This window comes from Pleurodeles waltl, chromosome 3_1, assembly GCF_031143425.1.
Source record: "Pleurodeles waltl isolate 20211129_DDA chromosome 3_1, aPleWal1.hap1.20221129, whole genome shotgun sequence".
Lineage (NCBI taxonomy): Eukaryota > Metazoa > Chordata > Amphibia > Caudata > Salamandridae > Pleurodeles > Pleurodeles waltl.
The window spans coordinates 707,202,778-707,225,667 of NC_090440.1; the positions used below are offsets into that span (position 1 = coordinate 707,202,778).

The 22,890-nt window shown below is 45.4% G+C and overlaps 1 protein-coding gene across 3 annotated transcripts in view; it reads left to right on the forward strand.

Moving 5' to 3' along the window:
* Positions 1-22,890, forward strand: part of MACF1 (microtubule actin crosslinking factor 1) — a 1,225,213-nt gene that overhangs the window by 284,851 nt on the left and 917,472 nt on the right. For all 3 annotated transcript variants that reach the window (XM_069223412.1, XM_069223414.1, XM_069223413.1), the window contains 3 exons: positions 15,110-15,205; positions 15,828-15,953; positions 17,389-17,541. In XM_069223412.1, the coding sequence (XP_069079513.1) occupies positions 15,110-15,205; positions 15,828-15,953; positions 17,389-17,541 (375 nt within the window). The remainder of the gene's footprint in view (positions 1-15,109; positions 15,206-15,827; positions 15,954-17,388; positions 17,542-22,890) is intronic.

The following is a 22,890-nucleotide window of genomic DNA, read 5'->3' on the forward strand; positions in this document are numbered from 1 at the left end:
ACACATTTTCTCACATTGGTGCCTAGTGGTGGGATCCAGAATTTGTGTTTAGCAGTGCTATACAGTTGCCCGAGGCTGAAACTATAAGGAATCTGCCCAAGAAGACACCTAGAAAGTAGTTTGTGTGCTTGCCAACTAGAGGTCAAATTCCAAAGTCTTCAGAGACACTGTTTTCATGGAGCTGCTAACATTCCAAAGAGTTTTGACAAAGTTTCCCAAAGACTTTCAAAAGTTGACACAGGTTTTAGAAGCTCTTGAGAAAGTTTTGTTTAGTCACTCTTGAGCAAAGAAAGCATAGAGCCCGACCTAGCTAACCTGTCCTGCCTAAAAAAGAGATGAGCTAAAGGCACTGTGCAGGGACAAGAGGATCACCATGGCAGCTAAGGCAAGGAAAGAGGATCTGATCAAGTCCTCACCTTGGGAGGAGAGTATTGGAGAAGGAAATACCCCAAGGCAGCGGGAAGAACATTTAGAGGAGGAGGATCGCAGAACTGTTATCGAAGCAGCAGAGGGGGAGGATGATGCCCTCACCCCCTACACCAGGCCAAGGGTAGCCTCTAGAGTCAGCAGTGTAAGAAGCTCCTTCAGCAGCTCTAGCTCACTGTAGGACAGTATGGCAGCCCTGATGCTGGAAGAAAGGAGCTTGGCCCTAGTAGTGAAAAGACTGTCCCTGGAAGAAAGGATGGCTCAACTGAGTACGAGATCCACGGAGAACAGTAGCAGCAACAAGGAGCCTGCACTATATGACATGGATGACCAGGAAGTCAAATTGCCCAAATGAATTGTTCCTAGCTTTATCTAGGGTGATGACATAGATAGGTGGCTAGCGTCCTTTGAGAGAGCTCTTAAAGTGAGGAAGGTGGGTCTACAACATGGGGGCACTACTCTGGGAGTTAGTGCCAGTAATTGTTAGAGGCTGACTGCTTACACTTGAGGGTGAGGTAGCAGAATCCTACACACACATGAAGGTGGCACTTCCAGAGCCATTTGGACTCACTTCTGAAGTGTGCAACCATAAGCTGAGGAAGACACAAAAGGAAGAAACACAGACTTGGGTAGACTTGGTAGACACCTCAGTAAAGGCTCTGGATGGCTGGATAAATGGAAAGAGAGTGGACATTTATGAACAGTTCTATAATTTAATAATTGAGGAGCACGTATTAACTAATTGTTTCTCAGAAAAGTTGCACCAGCATGTGGTGCTCTACCAGCTGCCTAGCCCAAGAGAGCTGGACAATACAACTAATGAGTGGGTTCAAACAAGGATCCCCAAGAAGTCCCTGGGTGGTTAACAAAAGAAGGGAGGTCAGTCCCCCCCACCTCTGGGGAAAGGAGGGCGGAAGATAAGGATAAAAAGAACACACACTCCGAGTCCCCAAAAGATGTCAAATCCTGGGGAGCCCAGAGCCACATTCCATTCAAAAGGGAGCGAATAATTGGGGAATATGTTTCACTCTTCAAAGGCTGAGGTGTGCTTTCTTTGACCGTAGTCAGCCAGGACATAAGGGGGAGTCGCAATGTGTACCAAAAAGGCACCCACTACTGACCATCCCAGTGGTATAGCTAGTGTAGGTATGGGGTTGGAGGGCTGAAGGGTTACACAGAGACCACCCTAGTAATGTTGGTGCGGAAAACATTAAACATTTGGCCCACTGATCCTTCAGTATGGACAAATACAAACAGTGGCCACAAATCAATGAAGTGGAGGTGCCAATGTAACCATGGTTATGGCTAAACTGGCTTCCCCAGACCAGATCCTTCCCTTGGAGGTCACCAAATTGTCATTGCTGACAATTTTACAAATTCTTGTCCCATGGCTGTGATAAACTTTTAGTGGGAACACGGGATGCTGGCCCAAAGAAGGTAGCAGTATCCCCTGCCATCTCATAGTGTGTCTGCTGGTAAATGATCTTGAGGCTTCCGTCCAGGTATAGGTGGAGAGAAGGACCCATATGGTAATAATGCGTCTCCCTGAGTAGGTGTGTGTCCCCACAAGGGCATAGAAGGCATTGAGGTAAAGTCGAGGGATCCTGGAGCCTAAAACAATTAACCAGGCCGCTAGAGCTTAGAGGAGGGACAGGCAGGATGACAACCCACCTTCAAAAGGTCCACAGGCCCAGAAGAAGCCTAACCCTAAGGGGGAGGGCTCGGTGCCTCAAGAGGAGGCTGCCTCCCTAGGAAGCCTGCCAGAGCTCCAGGGAGCAGGTGGACCCTCCAGGGAAGACTTAATCTAAGAATAAAGGACAAGCCCCACTCTTGAGGGCCTGCAACAGCTGTTAAACAGGAACAAGGGGATGCCAGTGGTACCAATAAGATATATTAGGAGGAGGGACTTGATATAGTGAGGCAAGGGGACCCCAAACCAGGGGCAACCAGGAAACTGGTGGTCCCCCAACAGTACAGGAAGTTCATCCTTTACTTGGCCCACAACATCCCTTTAGCAAGGCACATGGAGAGGAAAGAGGAAAGGCTGGTCAATCAAATGACTGAGAAAGTGAAGGAGTTTTGTCGCTCCTGTGTCACCAGCTGAGCCAGTGGCAAGGCAGAAGGCAAGCCAAAGGCTCCCTTGGTACCACATGGTGGTGGCTTCCTTTCAGAGGGTGATGATTGACATTATTGGTCACCTAGACCCCCAACAGCCTCAGGGAACAGATTCATCTTAGTGGTAGTGGATCATGCCACTAGATATCCAGAGGCTATTCTGCTTAAGACAGCCATTGCTTCTACAGTAGCTAAAGCCCTTAATGGAGTTTTCACCAAGGGTTGCTTCTCTAAGGAGGTAATATCAGATAGAGGTACTCATTTTATGTCTGTTAGAAAATGACCTTGTTGAAAGACTCAACAAGACTTTAAAAGAGATGATTATGGTTTTGCCTGAAAAACTCAGGAGATGATGGGACGTTCTTTTCCCATGCCTTTTGTTTTCCTACGAGAGGGGGGGGGGGTTCCTCAAAATAAATTAGGCTTCAGTCCCTCTGAGCCCTTTGAACACCCTGTAAAATGGCCCCTTCAGTTTGGTGAGAGAGGGTTGGGAGAGACCCATCAACGATCCCAAACAAGACATAGTGGACTCTGTAGTTGGTCTTTGCTCCAGGGTGGCTGAATACATGAAGAAGGCAAGCAAAAACTTGGAGGCCATCCAGGAGCTTCTGAAGCACTGGTATGACCAAATATCCTCAGTGGTGAAATACCAGCCTGGACAGTTGGCGTGGGTGTTCGAGCCTGTAGCTCCCAGAGCACTTCAGCACAAGCAGACTGGAGCATATCCGACCGTGGAAAAGCAGGGGGGGGGGTCGCCTATTTGGCCGACCTAGAACCCTCAAGGAACCCTGATAGGGTTACCCATATAAACAAGCTCAAGCTTACACCACGACAGAGCAGATATAGTCATGCTCATGGTGACAGATGGGGGGCCTGCAGAGGAAATTGAGCATCTCCTTGAAGTACTGCCATCAAATGCCCAAGAAGTATTAGTGGAAGGGATAGTGCTCTCCTTCACTCTCACAGACCAGCAACAAAGAAACTCCATCAGTTGCTGAAACAGTTTGCTGGATTGGTCTCAGTGCTGACTACTTAGTGTATCCATGATGTGGATACCGGTGATAGCTTTCCTGTCAAGAGCAAATCTTAGTGTCAGACCAAGTCAAGGCTATCATCAAAGCTGAGGTTGCCAAGATGCTTGAGTTGGGGGTTATAGAGATCTCTAGTAGTCCATGGGCCAACCCAATGGCACTTGTGCACAAACCCAATCCCAAAGGAGGAAAACCTGAAATTAGTCTCTCTGTGTTACAGATGCCTAAATGATGTCACAAAGAGATGATGAGCTTATTGATAAGCTGGGGGGGGGGGGTGCATAATATCGGAGTACCTTTCACCTGACTTCAGTTAATAGGCAGAAAGCCCTCAACACCATGAGCCAAGGAGAGGTATAATTTTTAGACCCCTGAAGACCACTTCAGTTCAAAGTGATGTCCTTTCCCCTGAAAAATGCACCTGTCACCTTCCAGAGGTCGGTAAATCAAGTACTTTGAGGTCTAGAGACTTTCAGTGCAGCATATCTGAATAATACTGCAGTATTCAGTTACACCTGGGAGGATCATGTCCAACTCCAGGAAGTACTCCAGGCCCTGAAACTGGAAGACTTGACTGTCAAGGTAAGTAAGTGCCAAATAGGGTAGGGATCTGTTGTGTACTTTTACCACTAAGTAGGCAGATGCCATGTACAGCCTCTCCAGCCAAATCCAGCCTGATAAGTGCCTCAGACCTACACCCAACTCAGAGCCTTTCTTGACTGGCTATTGCAGGAGGTGTAAGAGTCATGATACCATAGTGGGTCCAGTAACCAAACTCACCTCCAAAAAGCAACCCAGAGAAGTTATCTGGACTGAACAGTTTCAAACTTTTAACACCCTCAAGGAGGCTTGGTGCTCAGCACCTGTACTGAAGGCCTTTGATTCTAGTAGGACGTTCATTGTCCAGACAGAGGCTTCTGAACATGGGATTCTGACAGTATTGTCACAGGTAAATGATCTAAGGCACGACCAACCAGTTGCCTTCCATCAGAAGGTGTCTCCTCCCCAGAGAGCAGCCTTGGAATGCCATTGAGAGGGGAGCCTTTGCTGTGGTCTGTTCTCTGAAGAAGCTGAGACCGAGACCCTACCTGTATGAGACTCACTTCAGAGTTGAAACTGACCCCAGACCTCTCAGGTGGCTCAGCAGAGAGGAGAGAACCCCCAAACCCTGGAGATGGTTCATTTCCCTACAGGGCATGGACTTTGCAGTGGAGCACAGATCTGAGTCTGACCGTGTCAATGCAGGTGGCCTTTCAATTTCTTCCACTTAGATTATGAGAGCTACCAGAGTAAGGAATAGTCGCTTATCACCTTCCGTCTGGAGAGGGGCCATATAAGGAAATGCCTCTTCTTGTATTTCTCCCCCAACATTTTGGCATATAATGCTGGTTTTACTACTCTGAGAGTGAACAGAGGCCGGCTAATCAGACCTCGGTGCCCTGACACTTAAATTTGCTTGGCCTACACCCAATTGGCATAGGCTTCTTTACTTTTAAGTCCCTAGTATATGGCACCAGGGGTACCCAGAGCCTGCAAGTTAGCGTCCCCTCAGGGACCCGAGCACTTGTTGCGCCATCCTGAGAGAGACAAAGTAAAACATGTCCCCCAGTCTGTCACTGCCGACTGGAAGTGCAGGTTTAGATTGCTATCTCGACTTTTCCCTTCTAAACAATGTCACAGCCGAAACTCTCTTTGTAACCCCATCGCTGCCAGGCCTTTCCCCCTCAGGTGCCAGGCCTTCTTTTGGCTATTTGGGGCAGTTCGTGCTTAGGCCCTCATAACTTTTTGTCCACATAATCTACTCATGCCAAATTTGCGTCTTTCTTTAACAACATCCTAGGGATTCTAGAGGTACCCAGAGTTGGTTGTTTTGCAGTGGAGGAGACCAAGAAATTAGCCAAAATGCAGCAAAAATTTCGTTAAAAAAACATTGGGGAAAAAAGGGCTGCAGAAGAAGGCTTGTGGTTTTTCCCTGAAAATGGCATCAACAAAGAGTTTGTGGTGCTACAATTTCCATCTTCCCAGCTTTGAGGAACAGGCAGACTTGAATCAGAAAACCACAATTTTCAAATCAATTTTGGCATTTTACTGGGACATACCCCATTTTTACTATTTTTTTGTGCTTTTAGTCTCCTTCCAGTTAGTGACAGAAATAGGTGTGAAACCAGTGCTGGATCCCGAACAGCTAAACATTTCTAAAAAGTAGCCACAATTCTGAATTTAGCGAGGGGTTGTTTGTGTAGATCCTACAAGGTTTTCCTACAGAAAATAACAGCTGAAATAAAAATTTAAAAAATTGAAATTGAGGTGAAAAAAACAGCAGTTTTTCTCCACTTTTTACTCTCTAACTTTTTCCTGTGATGTCAGATTTTCGAAATCAATATACTGTTACCTCTGCTGAACTCTTCTGGTTGCGTGGATATATAGGCCTTGTAGGTTCATCAAGAACTCTAGGTACTCATAGCCAATAAAGGAGCTGCACCTTGCAATGGGTTTTCATTGTATACCAGGTATGCAGCAGTTCATTAGGTGAATTATAAAGAGTGAAAATAGGTAGCAAGGAAACCTTTGTATTTCCAAAATGGGCACAAGATAAGGTATTGAGAAGCAGTGGTTATTTGCACATCTCTGAATTCCGGGGTCCCATCACCCTCTTTTTTTGGAGAAAAAAATAAAAAATCTTCCATGGCCTCTGAGGGTTTTTTGCCCCCCCCCCTTGGAGGTAAGGTAGTTGGGTCTTACACAAATAGGCTGAAATGGCCAACAGTAATGTGCCCCCATGGGGAGTGACCCTTGCCCAGTGGGATATCACCCCCTCCCCCCCAAACAAAACATACACACCAATCCCTGTCGCCTAAGTGGTTTCTGCACCCCCTGGCAGAAATGGCCTAAAATAAATTTGCCCCCCAAGGGATCGACCATTGCCTAGGGGGTCGCTCCCCTTGCGTGAAATTGCCACTAAAAAAAAATCCCTGGTGCCTAGTGGTTTCTGCCCCCTTTGGGGGCTGATTGGCCTAATGAAAATAGGCCGATCTGCTCCCATGGGGGCAGCAATTGCCTAAAATAAATTTGCCCCCAGGGAAGCGACCTTTGGCAAAGGGGTCACACCCTTTATTTGAAATTGTCCCCAAAAAAAAAAAATCCCTGGTGTCTAGTGGTTTCTGCCCCCCCTTGAGGGCAGATTGGCCTAATAAAAATAGGCCGATCTGCCCCAAGGGAAGGCAGAAATTGCCTAAAGATAATTTGCCTCCCAGGGCAGTGGCCCTTGCCTAAGGGGTCACTCCTCCACGTGTAAAAAAAATAAAAGAAAAACAAAAAAAAAAGATCCCTGGTGTCTAGAGGTTTCTGCTTTCCCCGGGGTGGGGGAGGCAGAAAAGGCCTTAAGAAAAAATGCCAACCGAGGGGAGCTACCCTTGCCAAAGGGGTTGCTCCCCTTTATTGTTAATAGAAAAAAAATGACAAACTCCCTGGTGTCTAGTGGTCATTTCTACAGCCGATCGCTTCACGTTCGGGCTGCAGAAATGCTCAGAGAGACATCAAAGAAAAGGAAAGGCCTTTCCTTTCATTTGAAGCCTCTCCCGCCCCAGCCCGTGATCGGAAGAGAAATGCTTTTGCATTTCTCTTCCAATCCGCGCTTTAAAGTGAACTTCCAGCGCGGTAGGGGCGGCCTCTGATGAGGTCAGTGCGCAATTACGCGCTGACGCCATCAGACGTCACTGGGGGGGTTGCTAGGGTGGGGGTGGAAAGGGAAGCAATTTCCTTCCATCCCTGCCCATGGGAGACGGGTGCCAGGCCCTCTGGGGGAGCGCTAGAACTTCCCCCGAGGGGCCATGCATGGACGAGGTGGTTACATTCCTTGCACCTGAGCGCCACGGCAGCAGACGTAACCACCTCGTCCCGGGCACCAGAGGGGTTAATATGTGTAAATCACTTCTACAACAGGCCTATTGAGTCCTTAGGTGGGGTGCAACATATCAAGAAGTAGAACATGTTTTAAACATGTTCTGGCAACCAAAATCACAGATTTGCTGTTTGTGGTATGAGAGAGAATAGTAGCCCCATTGGTGAGTACTGAGTCTCACACTGACATTTCAGTGGTGCTAGCTTCTGAATAGGACTACCAGAGTTGATACTTCCATGCATCAAACAACTCGGTGCATTAAGCTCAACTTGATGCCCAAGTCGAAATCAATGTAACTTGTTGCTACATGCAACATTTTTGAAATTTGCTACTCTGTTGTCTAAGTTTCGAGTGGCCATTTATTGAAGCTGGCCACAAGAACGCCTTCTGGTCACCTGGGGAGATGTGGAAATGATTCCCCGGACAGTTAACAATAGGGGGCCACTGTTGGAGAAGTTGTTACCTTGCCCTGAATGGAAGCCACATGGGGCCTTAGCTCAAAAGAAGAGCTTCTGAGGGGAACCTACTTTTGAAAGGCAAATGATAACCACACTTAAGAGGGGCTGTTGTTTTATTTGGGTGTACAGGTTGGCTTTGGGACACAGAAGGGAAAACACTGGCCAAAACTGTTATCCAATGGGCGTGTGGCCTACAGGTAGCCACACCTCTAGGGCTAGAGCTCTTACGGATGAGAGAGAGGTGCTCTGCTATCTTGAGAGTGGGCAGAATGGAGCCCTCTGGGATCTAGCTGATGTAACACTTGACAGGAAGTTGTCATTAGGTGGGAGGGAACCTACTGGCCCAGTGGCTAGTGACTGCAACCACCGAGGGCACTTTCTGGGCATAAAAGGGGCACTCCTGGCACCCATAACTGAGGTCTTGCTTGAATGGAGGAAAATGATCAAACAAGGAGTGCCCTGCTGACCCTGGAACCAGCGAAGAGGCTGCACCACAGTTGGTCTGCACTTGCTTCTCCTTGGGCTAGCGAATGAAAGCATTGCACCTGCTGGTAGAGAAGTTGTACCCTGAGCTCAGCTTGAAGCTGAAACTCCAAGATTCAGTTGGCTGATTTCTTGTTTACAGCACAGAGCCTCAAATGTTCAAGAAGCCTGCTGGGGTAAATTTGTAACCAAGTTTTCATGTCTCTGCTAATCCCCGCTGCGCCGCCCATGAGACCAGGGCTCAATGCTCTTAAGTACCCCCTCAAGTCTGTTGAACCCAGGAGAGTCATCGGAATGCAGCTTGGTCACCCAAAAGGCAATTTATCTCCAAAAGAAGGAAACTGCTGAAACCACTGTGTCACGCGACTGAGGCTGACCCAGAGAAGACTTCATGGGACGTCGTCCTCTGCTGCCAGAATCACCTCACCATGGTGATGGGCAGAGGAGTAGTCCCAGGAAGACCCCTGTCAACTGTACAGCATCTTCAGTATCCCGTGTCCCTTGCAACAGTGCCACTCCAGAGAGTTGATTTTGCTGGATTGGACGTAAGACGGCTTTTATGAAGGAGGTAACTGTTCTTTTGGACCTTCCTGGTTCCCTTGACTGACCCCCTGCCAGAATTTGTTGCCCAAAGTAGCTCTAAGTAACCACATTAAAACTTGCCCAACTTTTTCTCGAAAAACGATTTATCATGCTTGTTTGGGATTGAGTGAAAAATTATGATTTACTATACCTTGTTAAACCTATATCTCCGGAACCCTCTGATGGATTTTTTTCATTTTGGTGTCTAAAAATTCTGCAGTCAAGCCACAGCAAACCGCTATGTCCCGGGACATAGCGGGAGCCAGCCATGGGAGGTAGCGGTCCCTGGGCCATCTGTGGCTCCTCGAGGGGGAGAATAGAGGCACACACCCCTGCGTTAAATTGGATTTAAGCCCCCAGGAAATTATTTTCTGTGCAGGGGGTTCGTGGAGAGGGGATTGGGGTATGCAGCCAACTCCTGCATGTTACTTTAAAACCCCGGGGAGGGCCCTCTAGGACCCCACCACCAGAGCTAAGGGGTCAGGGTTTCCGCACCCTCACCCAGTTTCTTAATTTTAACCTTTTTTTCTGGGACTTGGCTGAAGCCGAGTCCCAAGACGACTGCCAACAATTCATGTTGAAGTGTTGGTAGCCAGTCAGATCTAAGCACTAGATCGGGAGTGGTCACAAATCCTTTGAGTCCCTATATATACAAATTTGGATTTTCTTTAATTTCTCAAAAACTACTGAACTAATTTACGCCAAATCACAAAAGGGTACTGTGTGGACCCAGAGCCACCCTTCTGCCAAATTTGGTGTAATTCCGTCCAGTGGTTCAGACGCTACTGCAGTTCACAATCCCTATGGAAAAAATAATGGGTAAAAAAGGTTTTGGGACACCTCCTTTTTCTTAGTCCCTGTTTGACAGTTCACCCCGGACCTTTCTTGACGTGACCATCGTATTTTCATAAAACAATCTGTGAAGATTCATCACACAGTGCCAAAGTTATTAGCAAAACAAAAAACACTTTTTCTATAGAAACTAGGTCTTAACTATAACTACCTAGTGGCTTATAGTTAGGACTTAGTTTCTATAGTATATAGATATATAGCAATATATACATATACAGGTATATCTTTATATCTATCTATCTATCTATCTATCTATCTATCTATCTATCTATCTATCTACTTAAAAAAAACAAAGGTTACAGGGACTTTATAGTTAGGTTCTAAATTTCCTCGCGCAAAATCATAGAAATTCAGCAGTTATAGTTAGTTATATCAAGTAACTATAACTCGGGCCCTAAGGTAACTATAACTTGCGCCCACGCCATGCACAGCTTTTTCTTCAATAATTTAACTGCTAATGTTGCATTGATATTTTTATTGATGTTATAAAAGTTGTCATGAGTGCTGTAATATCTGGGCGATGGCGAGGGCACAAGATATATTTACCTTAGGGCGTGAGTTATAGTTACTTGAAATTACTCTAACTATAACTACTTAATTTCAGTAATTTAGAGTGCCATCTTTTCCTTGCTGTGCATGCCTGTGCGAGGATCTTTGGATGTGTATGTCGGGTTATGCGCCCTTCGCTGTGCACTGCCCTTACTACTAGAAGTAGTACCCCAGAGACATAGCTGTTTGCTGTGGAAGTCACAGCAAACACTCCACTGTTTGACAGCTGGACCTGTCAAGCAGGTCCCGCTTTCAGACAGTGGAGCTTTCATCTCTGTTCCCTGCACACAAGCAGGGAACAAAGATGAAATGGTTCAGCAAGCAGGGAGCTGCTGTTAAAAGCAGCTCCTTGCTTGCTGAAGCAATGGCACCGCGATGTAAGCCTTGAAGCTTACCCCCGATGCCAGATAGCTTGTAAAGTGCATTGTCCAAATTAGTAATAAATAAATATGTAGGGACCGCGGAGGAGCCCTTGACGGCTCCCTCTCGGTCCCAGCTAGCCTATAAAGGGCTAAAAGAAAAAAAGAGGAAGAAAAAAAATAGAGAAAGCAATAGCATAGTGTGAAGGTCGCAGGCCTTTACATTGAGCATTCAGGGTTCGAGTCTAGCCGGGCACGCTTCCCTTTTATATAAAAAAAAAATATATTTTAATTTTTACCCTGTCACCCCAGATGCACCCAGAGAGCCAGCGGCCAACTCCTGCCATGCAAGGCCTAAGGGCTATGCACAGTATGAGGTTGGGTGGTTAGGGTTTGTTGGCTGCAGGACAGGTTTGTGGGCAACCTCCACTTCCACTGTGCACAGGTGAAGGCCGTGCATGGTGCAAGGTTGGGTGCGTATAGTGGGTTTGTCTCAGGCCCTGTGGCCCACCGCCGCAGCGCACAGCGAAGGTGGTTGGATTAACATAGAGTAATGAAAATTAGTATAGGTTAAAAAAATAGAAATTCAGTGAAAAAAACAAAGTTTGCAGGGATGTTATATTTAGGAAATAGAATTTAAAAAACCCCATATAAATTCACTTAAAACCAGAGGTTACAGGGACGTTCTATTTAAGCTCACATTTTAACCTTAAAAAACCATAGAAATTCACCAGTTATAGTTACCTCAAGTAACTATAACTCGTGCCCTAAGGTAACTACAACTCGCGCCATCGCCATGCACTGCTAATTACCCCACACATTATGTTGCTCGTGACATCTTTGATAATATAGTTGATAATATCAATGTAATATTTGCAGTAACATTTTTGACGAAAAAAAACTGTATGGCGTGGGCACGAATTACAGTTACCTTATGGCACCAGTTATAGTTACTTGAGGTAACTCTAACTGGTGAGTTTCCATAGTTTGCATGTTTAAAATGTGAGCCTAACTATAACGCCCCTGTAAACTTTGTTTTTATTTTTAGTGAATATAAATGTGTGTATATATATATATATATTTGTTATCTCAAGAACCTTATTCTTATGGAAGTTTATATATTAGAATATATTAAATCATGTATGTATGTTTGTGTGTGTGTGTGTGTATATATATATATATGTTCGATGGCTTATGTTGCTGCAGATACACGTGCTGTGACCCAGTGACTCGAAAAAAGACTAAGGAGAAATAGAAGCTTGGCTTTTCACTTTTTCAGCTCTGCTGTAGTATGTCTGGGGTGGTGTGGTGGGCAAAAAAAACAATGGATTAAACCCAGATCTTTGTGACTGGGGGTAAAGGTTTACATTGTTCAGTATTCCGTCCATCATCCATTCTTTTTGCTTTTGGCACCGTAATTTGGAAGGGTATGCCCAGATGGGGGTCCCATGCTCACTGAGCCACTGGATTTAAGCTAGCCTGCCTGATGAAGGGTGAAACCCTGAAACCTGTCCCAGGATGCTTGTTTCCGGTCCAGGGAGGACTTGGCTCGGCAGCTCGGGCTGGACTTTCCCCATGGGGAACAGGGACAAGACTGATTTACATATGGCTGGGTCCAAACTAGGGTGGCATGGTGGGCAAAAAAACAATGGATTAAACCCAGATCTTTGTGACAGGGGGTGAATGTTTGCATTGTTCAGCATTCCGTCTGTCATCTGTTCTTTTTGCTTTTGTAATATGTCTTTGCAGCAGGCTGGGAAGCTGCGCAGGATTATTAAAAGCTGATAAGCTTGCATTGTGTATAAAACATAAGTTGTGTTGTGACTGATCTCTCTAGAGTGAATAACAGATGTATCTCAATATTGGTGGTCGCTTTTTGTACTGTTTGCTTGTAAGATCTATAAATATTGTCCCAGTGTACCACTGTTTACACATCCAGGAAGAATGTTGATTTCCTCAAGATTTGCCCAAAGGTGTATGATTTATTTTCACTGCTGCATATATCTAGAGATAAAGCTCTTTCTTGGCTTATTGATTGTGGTTAGGCTGAAATGTTGTTCTTGGGTTGAAATGGGGATGTACATAATATTCACAGCTCTTATGTTTAGACATTTTGTCCTTTGGTTTGTAAATAGAGACTTCCAGATGTTTTTTTTATGATTCCGAAAGGAAATCCCATGACACTCAGAGATGCTCTCTCTCTGTATCAGACTTTCTCTGGCTCTCAAGCAAATGCTTTATGACTCTCTAGCCCACCATAATTACTAACCCATTTGTCGTAGCTCCTTGACAAAGTAGGGGAGCTGAGGTTGTCTACGTCATTTGAGCATAAGGCAAAGGGAGTGGAGTTAACTTAGATTCCATTTTAGCATCTGAGCATGGAATTGGAGTCTGAGTCGTCTTTACAGCTGTTGGCAGCAGCGGACAACTTTCCTCACCTTTGGGTGTTTAACCACCTTAGTGCTGACCTTTCCAGCCTGGGCTCTTCTTTAATTTTTTCCCCCTTTTACCTCTTATTTTGGAACCAGAGATGCATCGGTGCCCTAGTTTACTTTTTAGAATTGTGAGGGTTTGCTTCGGTCAAGGCAACAAAACTCCCAGAAGGTACCAGAGCGCGTGGGGGCGGGGGCGGGGGCAGGGGGGGTAATGATACTGAATTCCCACATCACAGTGGGAAAGAAGTGTGTGAGGCATGACAGGCAGGTTGCTGGGAACCAAGGTAGGATGCAGGCAAATGATGGGGCATTAACTTCATACTGTCATGCGGTGTGGAAGATGATTTGGTGCCTTCTTCCGGGCAGTGGTGCATTCTCACATGGACATTGTCACAACACTCTTATAGACATCCGAGATATAGGTTTAGTCTCTTAGGGTGAGTGGGCTATTCTGCAGTGCTATGTAACTGCTCTCCATTCCCTCCTTAAGGGAAGTCACTGGTTTCTGTTGCTGTGGTCTTATAAGACAGACTGGTCGAGTTCTCTCTTCTGTGCTCCGGACCAAGGTCTTTTGGCAGCGGTTGTGCAGAAGATAGCCAATCCTCAGCTTGTGTTTGTCATACAATCATACTAAACTCTCATACTCAAGCGTATCTTTCATTGAAATCTTACGGTTGCAAAAGTAACTCAGTCCTCTCTGGGAAGAATTGCTTATTCCAACAACTGCCACATCATTCTCAGTAACTTTGGGTTGTGGTAAAAGAGACAAAAGATGCACCCTTTGTCCTTTAATTGGAAGCATGGTTATGAATGGTGGTGTGCGGGCAGTCATAAAAATTAAATATCATGTGTGCCTGTTGCCTTTAGGTAAACACTTGTACATGCAGACAAAACGTCAATTTAAATGAATGTGGAGAAGCTGATTGCCTGAGTGAGCCCACCTTATTGGCCTCTCAGTTTTGGATTTAAGCTCTGTGGAGTGTGGATTGTACATCATGGCTATTCCAGTAGTCCGGACAAATCACAACTTGTGGGAAAGATCTCGCTCATACAGTGTCACTGCTGACTTGTTTCAGGCATGCACAGTTCGACTTTGTGTTCTTTGTAGTTGAGCAAAGTCTGGATGATGCTGTTCTTTAGGGATTTTTATTAGAGTTGGTGGGGGCTTTTATGTGTGTTTATTGGAGTGCTTTCTACGTTTCTACCACAAGCAGTAGATAAACTGCCATCTTCTAGGTAGATACACATACAGCTAGATAGCAGAGATTTACTGTCTCGAGAAAAGGAGCCCTGGAAGTACCCCAGGCGAGGAAAAGGGTGGTGCTTCTACTGAGCACGTTGTGTTCTCATTTGAGTACTAATGTGTGAAATGGCTTGACAAAAGTCCCTGTGAGAGTGGGGTTTAGTGTTTTAGATGAACGTCAAATTTTGCATTCTTCCCCGCGTAAGTTTATATTCCATGTTTCATTGTAACAATCCTCCTGAAGCAGCCTCAAGATATTTTATTTCATTCATCTACTGCATATCCTACCATGGGAGAGTTGTTCATTACCTTGTCTGTCCATTTGTTTTGTATTGTGGCTTCTGCCATGTGACCACCAGGGAACCTGCTCTTAGAGAATCCAGGATCTAGTGACGGCACAGCTAGCTTTGTTCTACTGTAATGTCAGATATTGTAAGTCTGTTTGACTACACGTCTTACTTCTTTGTCAATTTCACAATAACCATTGTTTAAGCTGTAGGATATCACCAGTTTTACTCTGTTTCTTTCACAATGACATAACCAGGACTTGCTTTCTACCAGCTGCTGTCTCGCTAAACCTTGGGCATCATAGACATGATACGTGTAAATTATTAAGTGTGACTCTTTCTGGGATCTTCCCCAGCGCATTCTCACAGTAGTGGTATTTTTTGATAGGCGTACAGCGCTGCAGTACAGTCCCAGTGGCAGTGGATCAAACAGCTTTGCTTGTGTGTGGATCAACACATATCTGAGAACACCGCCTATTTTCAGGTAACACTGCACGCGTACCCAACTCCCTTCCCCGTCTTCTTTTCTTGTTTCCTTTCCTAAGACTTAGTGCAGCCATCTTAAGCCTATTTTCTGTACTCTTTATTTTCTCTCTGATATTCATTTTCTGTTCTCCTTCCCTCTTCTGTCCCTCATTGCACTTTCCCCTTCTCTGTTATGTTTGTTTTCTCTTGCTATCCTCCTCCACTCTTCTTTCTCCACCCATTGTCATTCCACTCTTTCGTGCGCGTCCTTCTTTTCTGGTTGTTTCTTTCATCTTTTTCATTGCTGTGTTAACATTCCTCTTTCTTCCTTATGTCCCTCTTCATTGAACGCCCTTTCTCCATGTCCAGCTACCATGTCCTCCTCGTTCTCTGAAACTCAGCCTCCTGGTCATAATTGTTTTTTTTACTCTTGTTCTGCTTTTCTTTCTTGGTTTCTTCATCCTCTGTCCTCATTCTCTTCCCCTGTGAATAATTTCTCTTTGTTATCCTTCCTCCTCTCTTTCTTTTCTGCCCTGTTGGCCTCCTCTGCCCTCACACTTTCTCTCTCTTTCCTGTAACATTCCCTTTTCTTTCTTCTGATTATGTGCCTGATGACCCACCTTTCTGCTTTGTATTCTCAGTTCTTCAGCGATATGCGTGAGTCTGAAACATATCTTCGGAACCTGCAGGAGTCAATCAAAAGGAAGTATTCATGTGAGCTGAGCACTAGCATGTCCCGGCTGGAGGATCTTCTCCAAGACTCCATGGTACGGTCCCCATGTGTTGTCACAAGACTCCAGTTGCCCAGCAGGTTCCTTTCTCAGTCTTTGGCTTTGTTTTAAAAGGAGAACCCAAGCAATCACTTGTCAACTATTTAATGGAATCTACCATTGTATTTAATGTACCTTAACATTAAACTAACTGTTAGTGACCCGTGTCCAAAAAATAACCTTATCGACTCATGTTCCTTTGAACATTGAAGAGGTAGTTAGTGCTTCAAATCGAAGAGTGGGGTTGGGCTAGTTTAGTCCAGTGCCCTTACAAGGGCAATCACATTCTTAATGCCTGATGTTCCAAAAAACAGACTGAGCGCCTCTGTTAGCATGGAAGTGGGCTGTCTTAGTCTTTTGTTTTCCAGGTAGTGGTTTATATTAGAATCTCAATCCCCAGGTAAGCAGGTGATCTTAGTAAGTCTGGCATTGAAAGGCAGTATTAGTGTGTCGATATTCTAGTTACCTTGTTTGGCTCTATGATTTGATTTGTGACATTGAGTTTTTGTTTAGACTCTGATAGGGAGTTGCCTTTTTTGCTACGTTATTAGTTGGGATCTCTTTTGCTTACCGTTCAAGATGGGAACTTCTCTTGGGATTGAAGAGTTGGTTGACTCTGTTAGTGAGGTATGAACCTCTCTTGCTTGGACTCACTCTGTGATTAGGATGTGAATCTTTTGTCCTTTGTCCAGCATGATTGGTCTCTCACTCTGTTCAGCCTTTAGACCTTCAATGCGATTATTGCTTGAGATGGGAACTTCTCTTGCCTAGTAGCTGACTTTATCTTGAAGCAGGCATCTCACTGTCACTGTGATAACAGCTGCATGATTAGATTGTAATTCTATTGTTTTACTTTTTTACCCTAACACATTCTTCATGTTGAAAGCTTTGGGAGATACTGGCAGGAGTGAGAAATATGTGACTGGTGAGACATATTTGACTGCAAAAAGTCTCCCTCTGATACCTTAAAAAACTTTTTTTAAATGAGCACCAAACGACTTAATGAGTAATGCTGAGAAATGTCTGAATTGTAGCAGACTTTGACTTAGTTAAAATGTCGCCAAGGTCTGTTAAGAACATGAGCTCAAGGTTTCGATTTTCTAGCCGTTAGCCTGGAAGAGGGATTCTCCCTCTGCATGGTTTAATCAGTATAACGTATGGAAACACTTCTGCGCATAGCTTTAGCACTGAGGAAAATATTTATTTTCCTCTAGTCTGTTGAGTTGTTTGACCAAGCAGGGGGTGTGGCTCGATATGTGGGTGTGATGAAAACCTCTTTTCTTGTATTTTGTTTTATAATTTTGGTCAACCTCAATTTCCTAAAAGATGCATTTCCCTTTACATTTTCCCAGAATGTTTCCTACAGTGACTCTTTGCTTTCCCTATGCTGTGCTAACCTAATGTTTGCATTTTGCACTCATTCAATTCACAGGATGAGAAGGAACAGTTAATTCAGTCGAAAAGTTCTGTTGCTAGTCTTGTAGGACGTTCAAAATCTATTGTTCAGTTAAAGCCAAGAAATTCGGACTATGCACTCAACAGCACTCTGCCCATTAAAGCCATCTGTGACTATCGGCAAATAGAGGTAAGGACTTTAAACTTCTTTCCACTTTTCTCATTAGATACTGCCAGCACTGACAGTACAGGATCACAGGACAGTAACGTTTGAATTTTTGGCTCAAAACATATTCTGAAGCTTAAATTCAATTTTCAGAATGCTTGAGAGTTGATCTAAACTTAAGAAATTTGACCAGTATGCCTGAATGTTGATGCAGAACAAGTAAAGCATTTCTAGAGGAAACTTGCTCTATTTTAGATGGTTGGAAAGGCAAACAATCCTGTTCTGGAAGTGTGTTGGTAACACTATGTTCGATGGCATCTGTCGCTGTAGATACGCATGTTCTGCAATAGCTCGCCATCTGGTGTTGGGCCGGAGTGTTACAAGTTGTTTTTCTTCGAAGAAGTCTTTCGAGTCACGGGACCGAGTGACTCCTCCTTTTGTCTCCATTGCGCATGGGCGTCGACTCCATCTTCGATTGTTTTTTTTCCGCCATCGGGTTCGGACGTGTTCCTGTCGCTCCGAGTTTCGGAACGGAAAAAATAGTTAATTTCGGAAGATTTTCGTCGGTATTGTTGCGTTCGGGATCGGCGTACTTAGATTCAACACCGCATCGAAGATCGAAGAGCTCCGGTGCCCTTCGGGGTAGTTTTTCGATCCTCCGTTGGGGCCTGGTCGGCCCGACCGCGTGCTGAGGAACGCCGATGGAACGGACCCCGTTCCGTTTCTGCCCCAAATGCCACTATAAATACCCCTACACAGACCAACACTTGGTCTGCAACCTGTGCCTGTCACCTGAGCACAGCGAAGACACCTGCGAGGCCTGTCGTGCGTTCCGGTCCCGAAAAACACTCCGAGACCGTCGAGCCAGAAGACTTCAAATGGCGTCCGCACCGACAGCCCGACGGGAGTTCGAGGAACAGGAAGAGGAAGGTACCTTCTCGATCCAAGACTCAGACTCCGAAGGATTCGACGATACACAAACCGTGAGTAAGACGTCGAAAACCACACAAAGAAACATTTACAAGGCCCAGGGGACGCCACTGCCACCAGGCCATGGCTCGACCCATAAATTCGGTGACCGACCGTCGGCACCGAAAAAGGCCCAAACAGTGCCGAGATCGTCCGACTCCGGTCGAGACACCGGCACGCAGCCTTCTCGGGACCGAGAAAGTGCTGGAGACAAGCCTCGACACCGAGATGCCGGTGTGGACACGGCTCGACGCCGAGACAGCGGCACCGAAACAGATCGACGCCGAGAGGTTTCGGCCCCGAAAAGGAAAAAAGTCACCTCGGAGCCGAAAAAACACGCAGACAAAGTTTCGATGCCGAAACAAACTGCAAGCGACCCAGCTTCGGGCTCTTATACAGAAGAGCACTCGCTAACCTCCCAAATGCAAAAGCATAGGTTTGAGGAAGAGCTACAAGCAACTGATGCGGACCTTACGCAAAAGCGTATCTTCATTCAGCAGGGGACAGGAAAAATAAGCACCCTTCCCCCCATTAGGAGAAAGAGAAGGTTGGAGTTCCAGACGGAACAAGCACCACAACCAAAAGTGGTGAAAAGAGTTACACCACCACCCTCTCCTCCGCCCGTGATTAACGTTTCACCAGCACAAACGCCATCACACTCCCCAGCTCACACCACCATGAGCCAGGGTGACCAAGACCAGGACGCATGGGACCTATACGACGCCCCAGTGTCAGATAACAGCCCAGAGGCATACCCTACAAAACCATCTCCACCAGAAGACAGCACCGCGTACTCTCAGGTGGTGGCTAGAGCAGCACAATTTCACAACGTAAGCCTCCACTCAGAACAGGTCGAGGATGATTTCTTGTTCAACACACTCTCCTCCACCCACAGCTCCTACCAAAGCCTGCCTATGCTCCCTGGTATGCTCCGGCACGCAAAAGACATATTTAAGGACCCGGTCAAAAGTAGGGCAATCACACCAAGGGTGGAAAAAAAGTATAAGCCGCCTCCTACGGACCCGGCTTTCATCACAACACAGCTGCCACCAGACTCTGTTGTTGTAGGAGCAGCTAGGAAAAGGGCCAACTCTCACACTTCTGGAGATGCACCACCCCCAGATAAAGAAAGCCGCAAGTTCGATGCAGCTGGTAAGAGAGTCGCAGCACAAGCTGCAAACCAGTGGCGCATCGCGAACTCCCAGGCACTACTTGCGCGCTATGACAGAGCCCACTGGGACGAGATGCAACATCTCATTGAACATCTGCCCAAAGACTTCCAAAATAGGGCAAAACAAGTGGTTGAGGAGGGACAGACCATCTCCAACAACCAGATCCGTTCCTCCATGGACGCTGCAGATACAGCTGCACGGACAATTAATACATCTGTAACTATCAGAAGGCATGCATGGCTCCGAACGTCTGGATTTAAACCAGAGATTCAACAAGCAGTTCTCAATATGCCTTTTAATGAAAAAGAACTGTTCGGTCCAGAAGTGGACACAGCGATTGAGAAACTCAAAAAAGATACAGACACTGCCAAAGCCATGGGCGCACTCTACTCCCCGCAGAGCAGAGGGAATTACAGCACATTCCGTAAAACGCCCTTTCGAGGGGGGTTTCGGGGTCAAAGCACACAAGCCAGCACCTCACAAGCAACACCGTCCACTTACCAGGGACAGTATAGAGGAGGTTTTCGGGGACAATATAGAGGAGGGCAATTCCCTAGAAATAGAGGGAGATTTCAAAGCCCCAAAACCCCTACTACTAAACAATGACTCACATGTCACTCACCCCCTCCACACAACACCAGTGGGGGGAAGAATAGGTCATCATTACAAAGCATGGGAGGAAATCACTACAGACACTTGGGTTCTAGCAATTATCCAACATGGTTATTGCATAGAATTTCTACAATTCCCTCCAAACATACCACCAAAAGCACAAAATTTAACAACACACCATTCCAATCTCCTGGAGATAGAAGTGCAGGCACTATTGCAAAAGAATGCAATCGAATTAGTGCCAAACACACAAATAAACACAGGAGTTTACTCACTGTACTTTCTGATACCAAAGAAGGACAAAACGCTGAGACCAATCCTAGACCTCAGAGTAGTGAACACTTTCATCAAATCAGACCACTTCCACATGGTCACATTACAAGAAGTATTGCCATTGCTAAAACTGCACGACTACATGGCAACTTTAGACCTCAAGGATGCTTATTTCCATATACCAATACACCCATCGCACAGGAAATACCTAAGGTTTGTATTCAAAGGAATACATTACCAATTCAAGGTACTGCCTTTCGGATTAACAACCGCACCAAGAGTCTTTACCAAATGTCTAGCAGTGGTCGCAGCACACATAAGAAGGCAGCAAATACATGTGTTCCCATATCTAGACGACTGGCTAATCAAGGCCCATTCGTTAATAGAGTGCTCAAATCACACAAATCATATCATACAAACCCTCTTCAAACTAGGGTTCACCGTCAATTTCACAAAATCCAAAATTCTGCCACGCAAGGTACAACAATACCTGGGAGCCATAATAGACACATCAAAAGGAGTAGCCACTCCGAGTCCACAAAGAATTCAAAATTTCAACACCATCATACAACGCATGTATCCAACACAAAAGATACAGGCAAAGATGGTATTACAACTCCTAGGCATGATGTCATCATGCATAGCCATTGTCCCAAACGCAAGACTGCACATGAGGCCCTTACAACAATGCCTAGCATCACAGTGGTCTCAAGCACAGGGTCACCTTCTAGATCTGGTGTTAATAGACCGCCAAACTTACCTCTCGCTTCTGTGGTGGAACAACATAAATTTAAACAAGGGGCGGCCTTTCCAAGACCCAGTGCCACAATACGTAATAACAACAGATGCTTCCATGACAGGGTGGGGAGCACACCTCAATCAACACAGCATACAAGGACAATGGAACGTACATCAAACAAAACTGCATATCAATCACCTAGAACTTCTAGCAGTTTTTCAAGCACTAAAAGCTTTCCAACCAATAATAGTTCACAAATACATTCTCGTCAAAACAGACAACATGACAACAATGTATTATCTAAACAAGCAGGGAGGGACGCACTCCACGCAGTTAAGCCTGCTAGCACAAAAAATTTGGCATTGGGCAATTCACAACCAAATTCGCCTAATTGCACAGTTTATACCAGGGATACAAAATCAACTCGCAGACAATCTCTCTCGAGATCACCAACAGGTCCACGAATGGGAAATTCACCCCCAAATTCTGAACACTTATTTCAAACTCTGGGGAACACCTCAGATAGACTTGTTTGCGACAAGGGAGAACGCAAAATGCCAAAACTTCGCATCCAGGTACCCACACAAACAATCCCAAGGCAATGCCCTATGGATGAACTGGTCAGGGATATTTGCTTACGCTTTTCCTCCTCTCCCTCTCCTTCCTTACCTGGTAAACAAACTCAGTCAAAGCAAACTCAAACTCATATTGATAGCACCAACTTGGGCAAGGCAACCCTGGTACACAACGCTGCTAGACCTATCAGTGGTACCCTGCATCAAATTGCCCAACAGGCCAGATCTGTTGACACAGCACAACCAAAATATCAGACACCCAGATCCAGCATCGCTGAATCTAGCAATCTGGCTCCTGAAATCCTAGAATTCGGGCACTTACAACTTACCCAAGAATGTATGGAAGTCATAAAACAAGCAAGAAGGCCATCCACCAGGCACTGCTATGCAAGTAAATGGAAGAGGTTTGTTTGCTACTGCCATATTAATCAAATACAACCATTACACACAACTCCGGAACATGTAGTGGGTTACTTGCTTCACTTACAAAAATCTAACCTAGCTTTCTCTTCCATTAAGATTCACCTTGCAGCAATATCTGCATACCTGCAGACTACCTATTCAACTTCCCTATATAAAATACCAGTCATTAAAGCATTCATGGAGGGCCTTAGGAGAATTATACCACCAAGAACACCACCTGTTCCTTCATGGAACCTAAATGTTGTCCTAACTAGACTTATGGGTCCACCTTTTGAACCCATGCACTCCTGCGACATACAGTTCCTAACCTGGAAGGTGGCATTTCTCATCGCCATTACTTCCCTGAGAAGAGTAAGCGAGATTCAGGCGTTTACTATACAGGAACCTTTTATACAACTACACAAAAATAAAGTCGTCCTAAGGACCAATCCTAAATTTTTGCCAAAGGTTATTTCACCGTTCCATCTAAATCAAACAGTGGAACTTCCAGTGTTCTTTCCACAGCCAGATACCGTAGCTGAAAGGGCACTACATACATTAGATGTCAAAAGAGCATTAATGTATTACATTGACAGAACAAAGAACATCAGAAAGACTAAACAACTCTTTA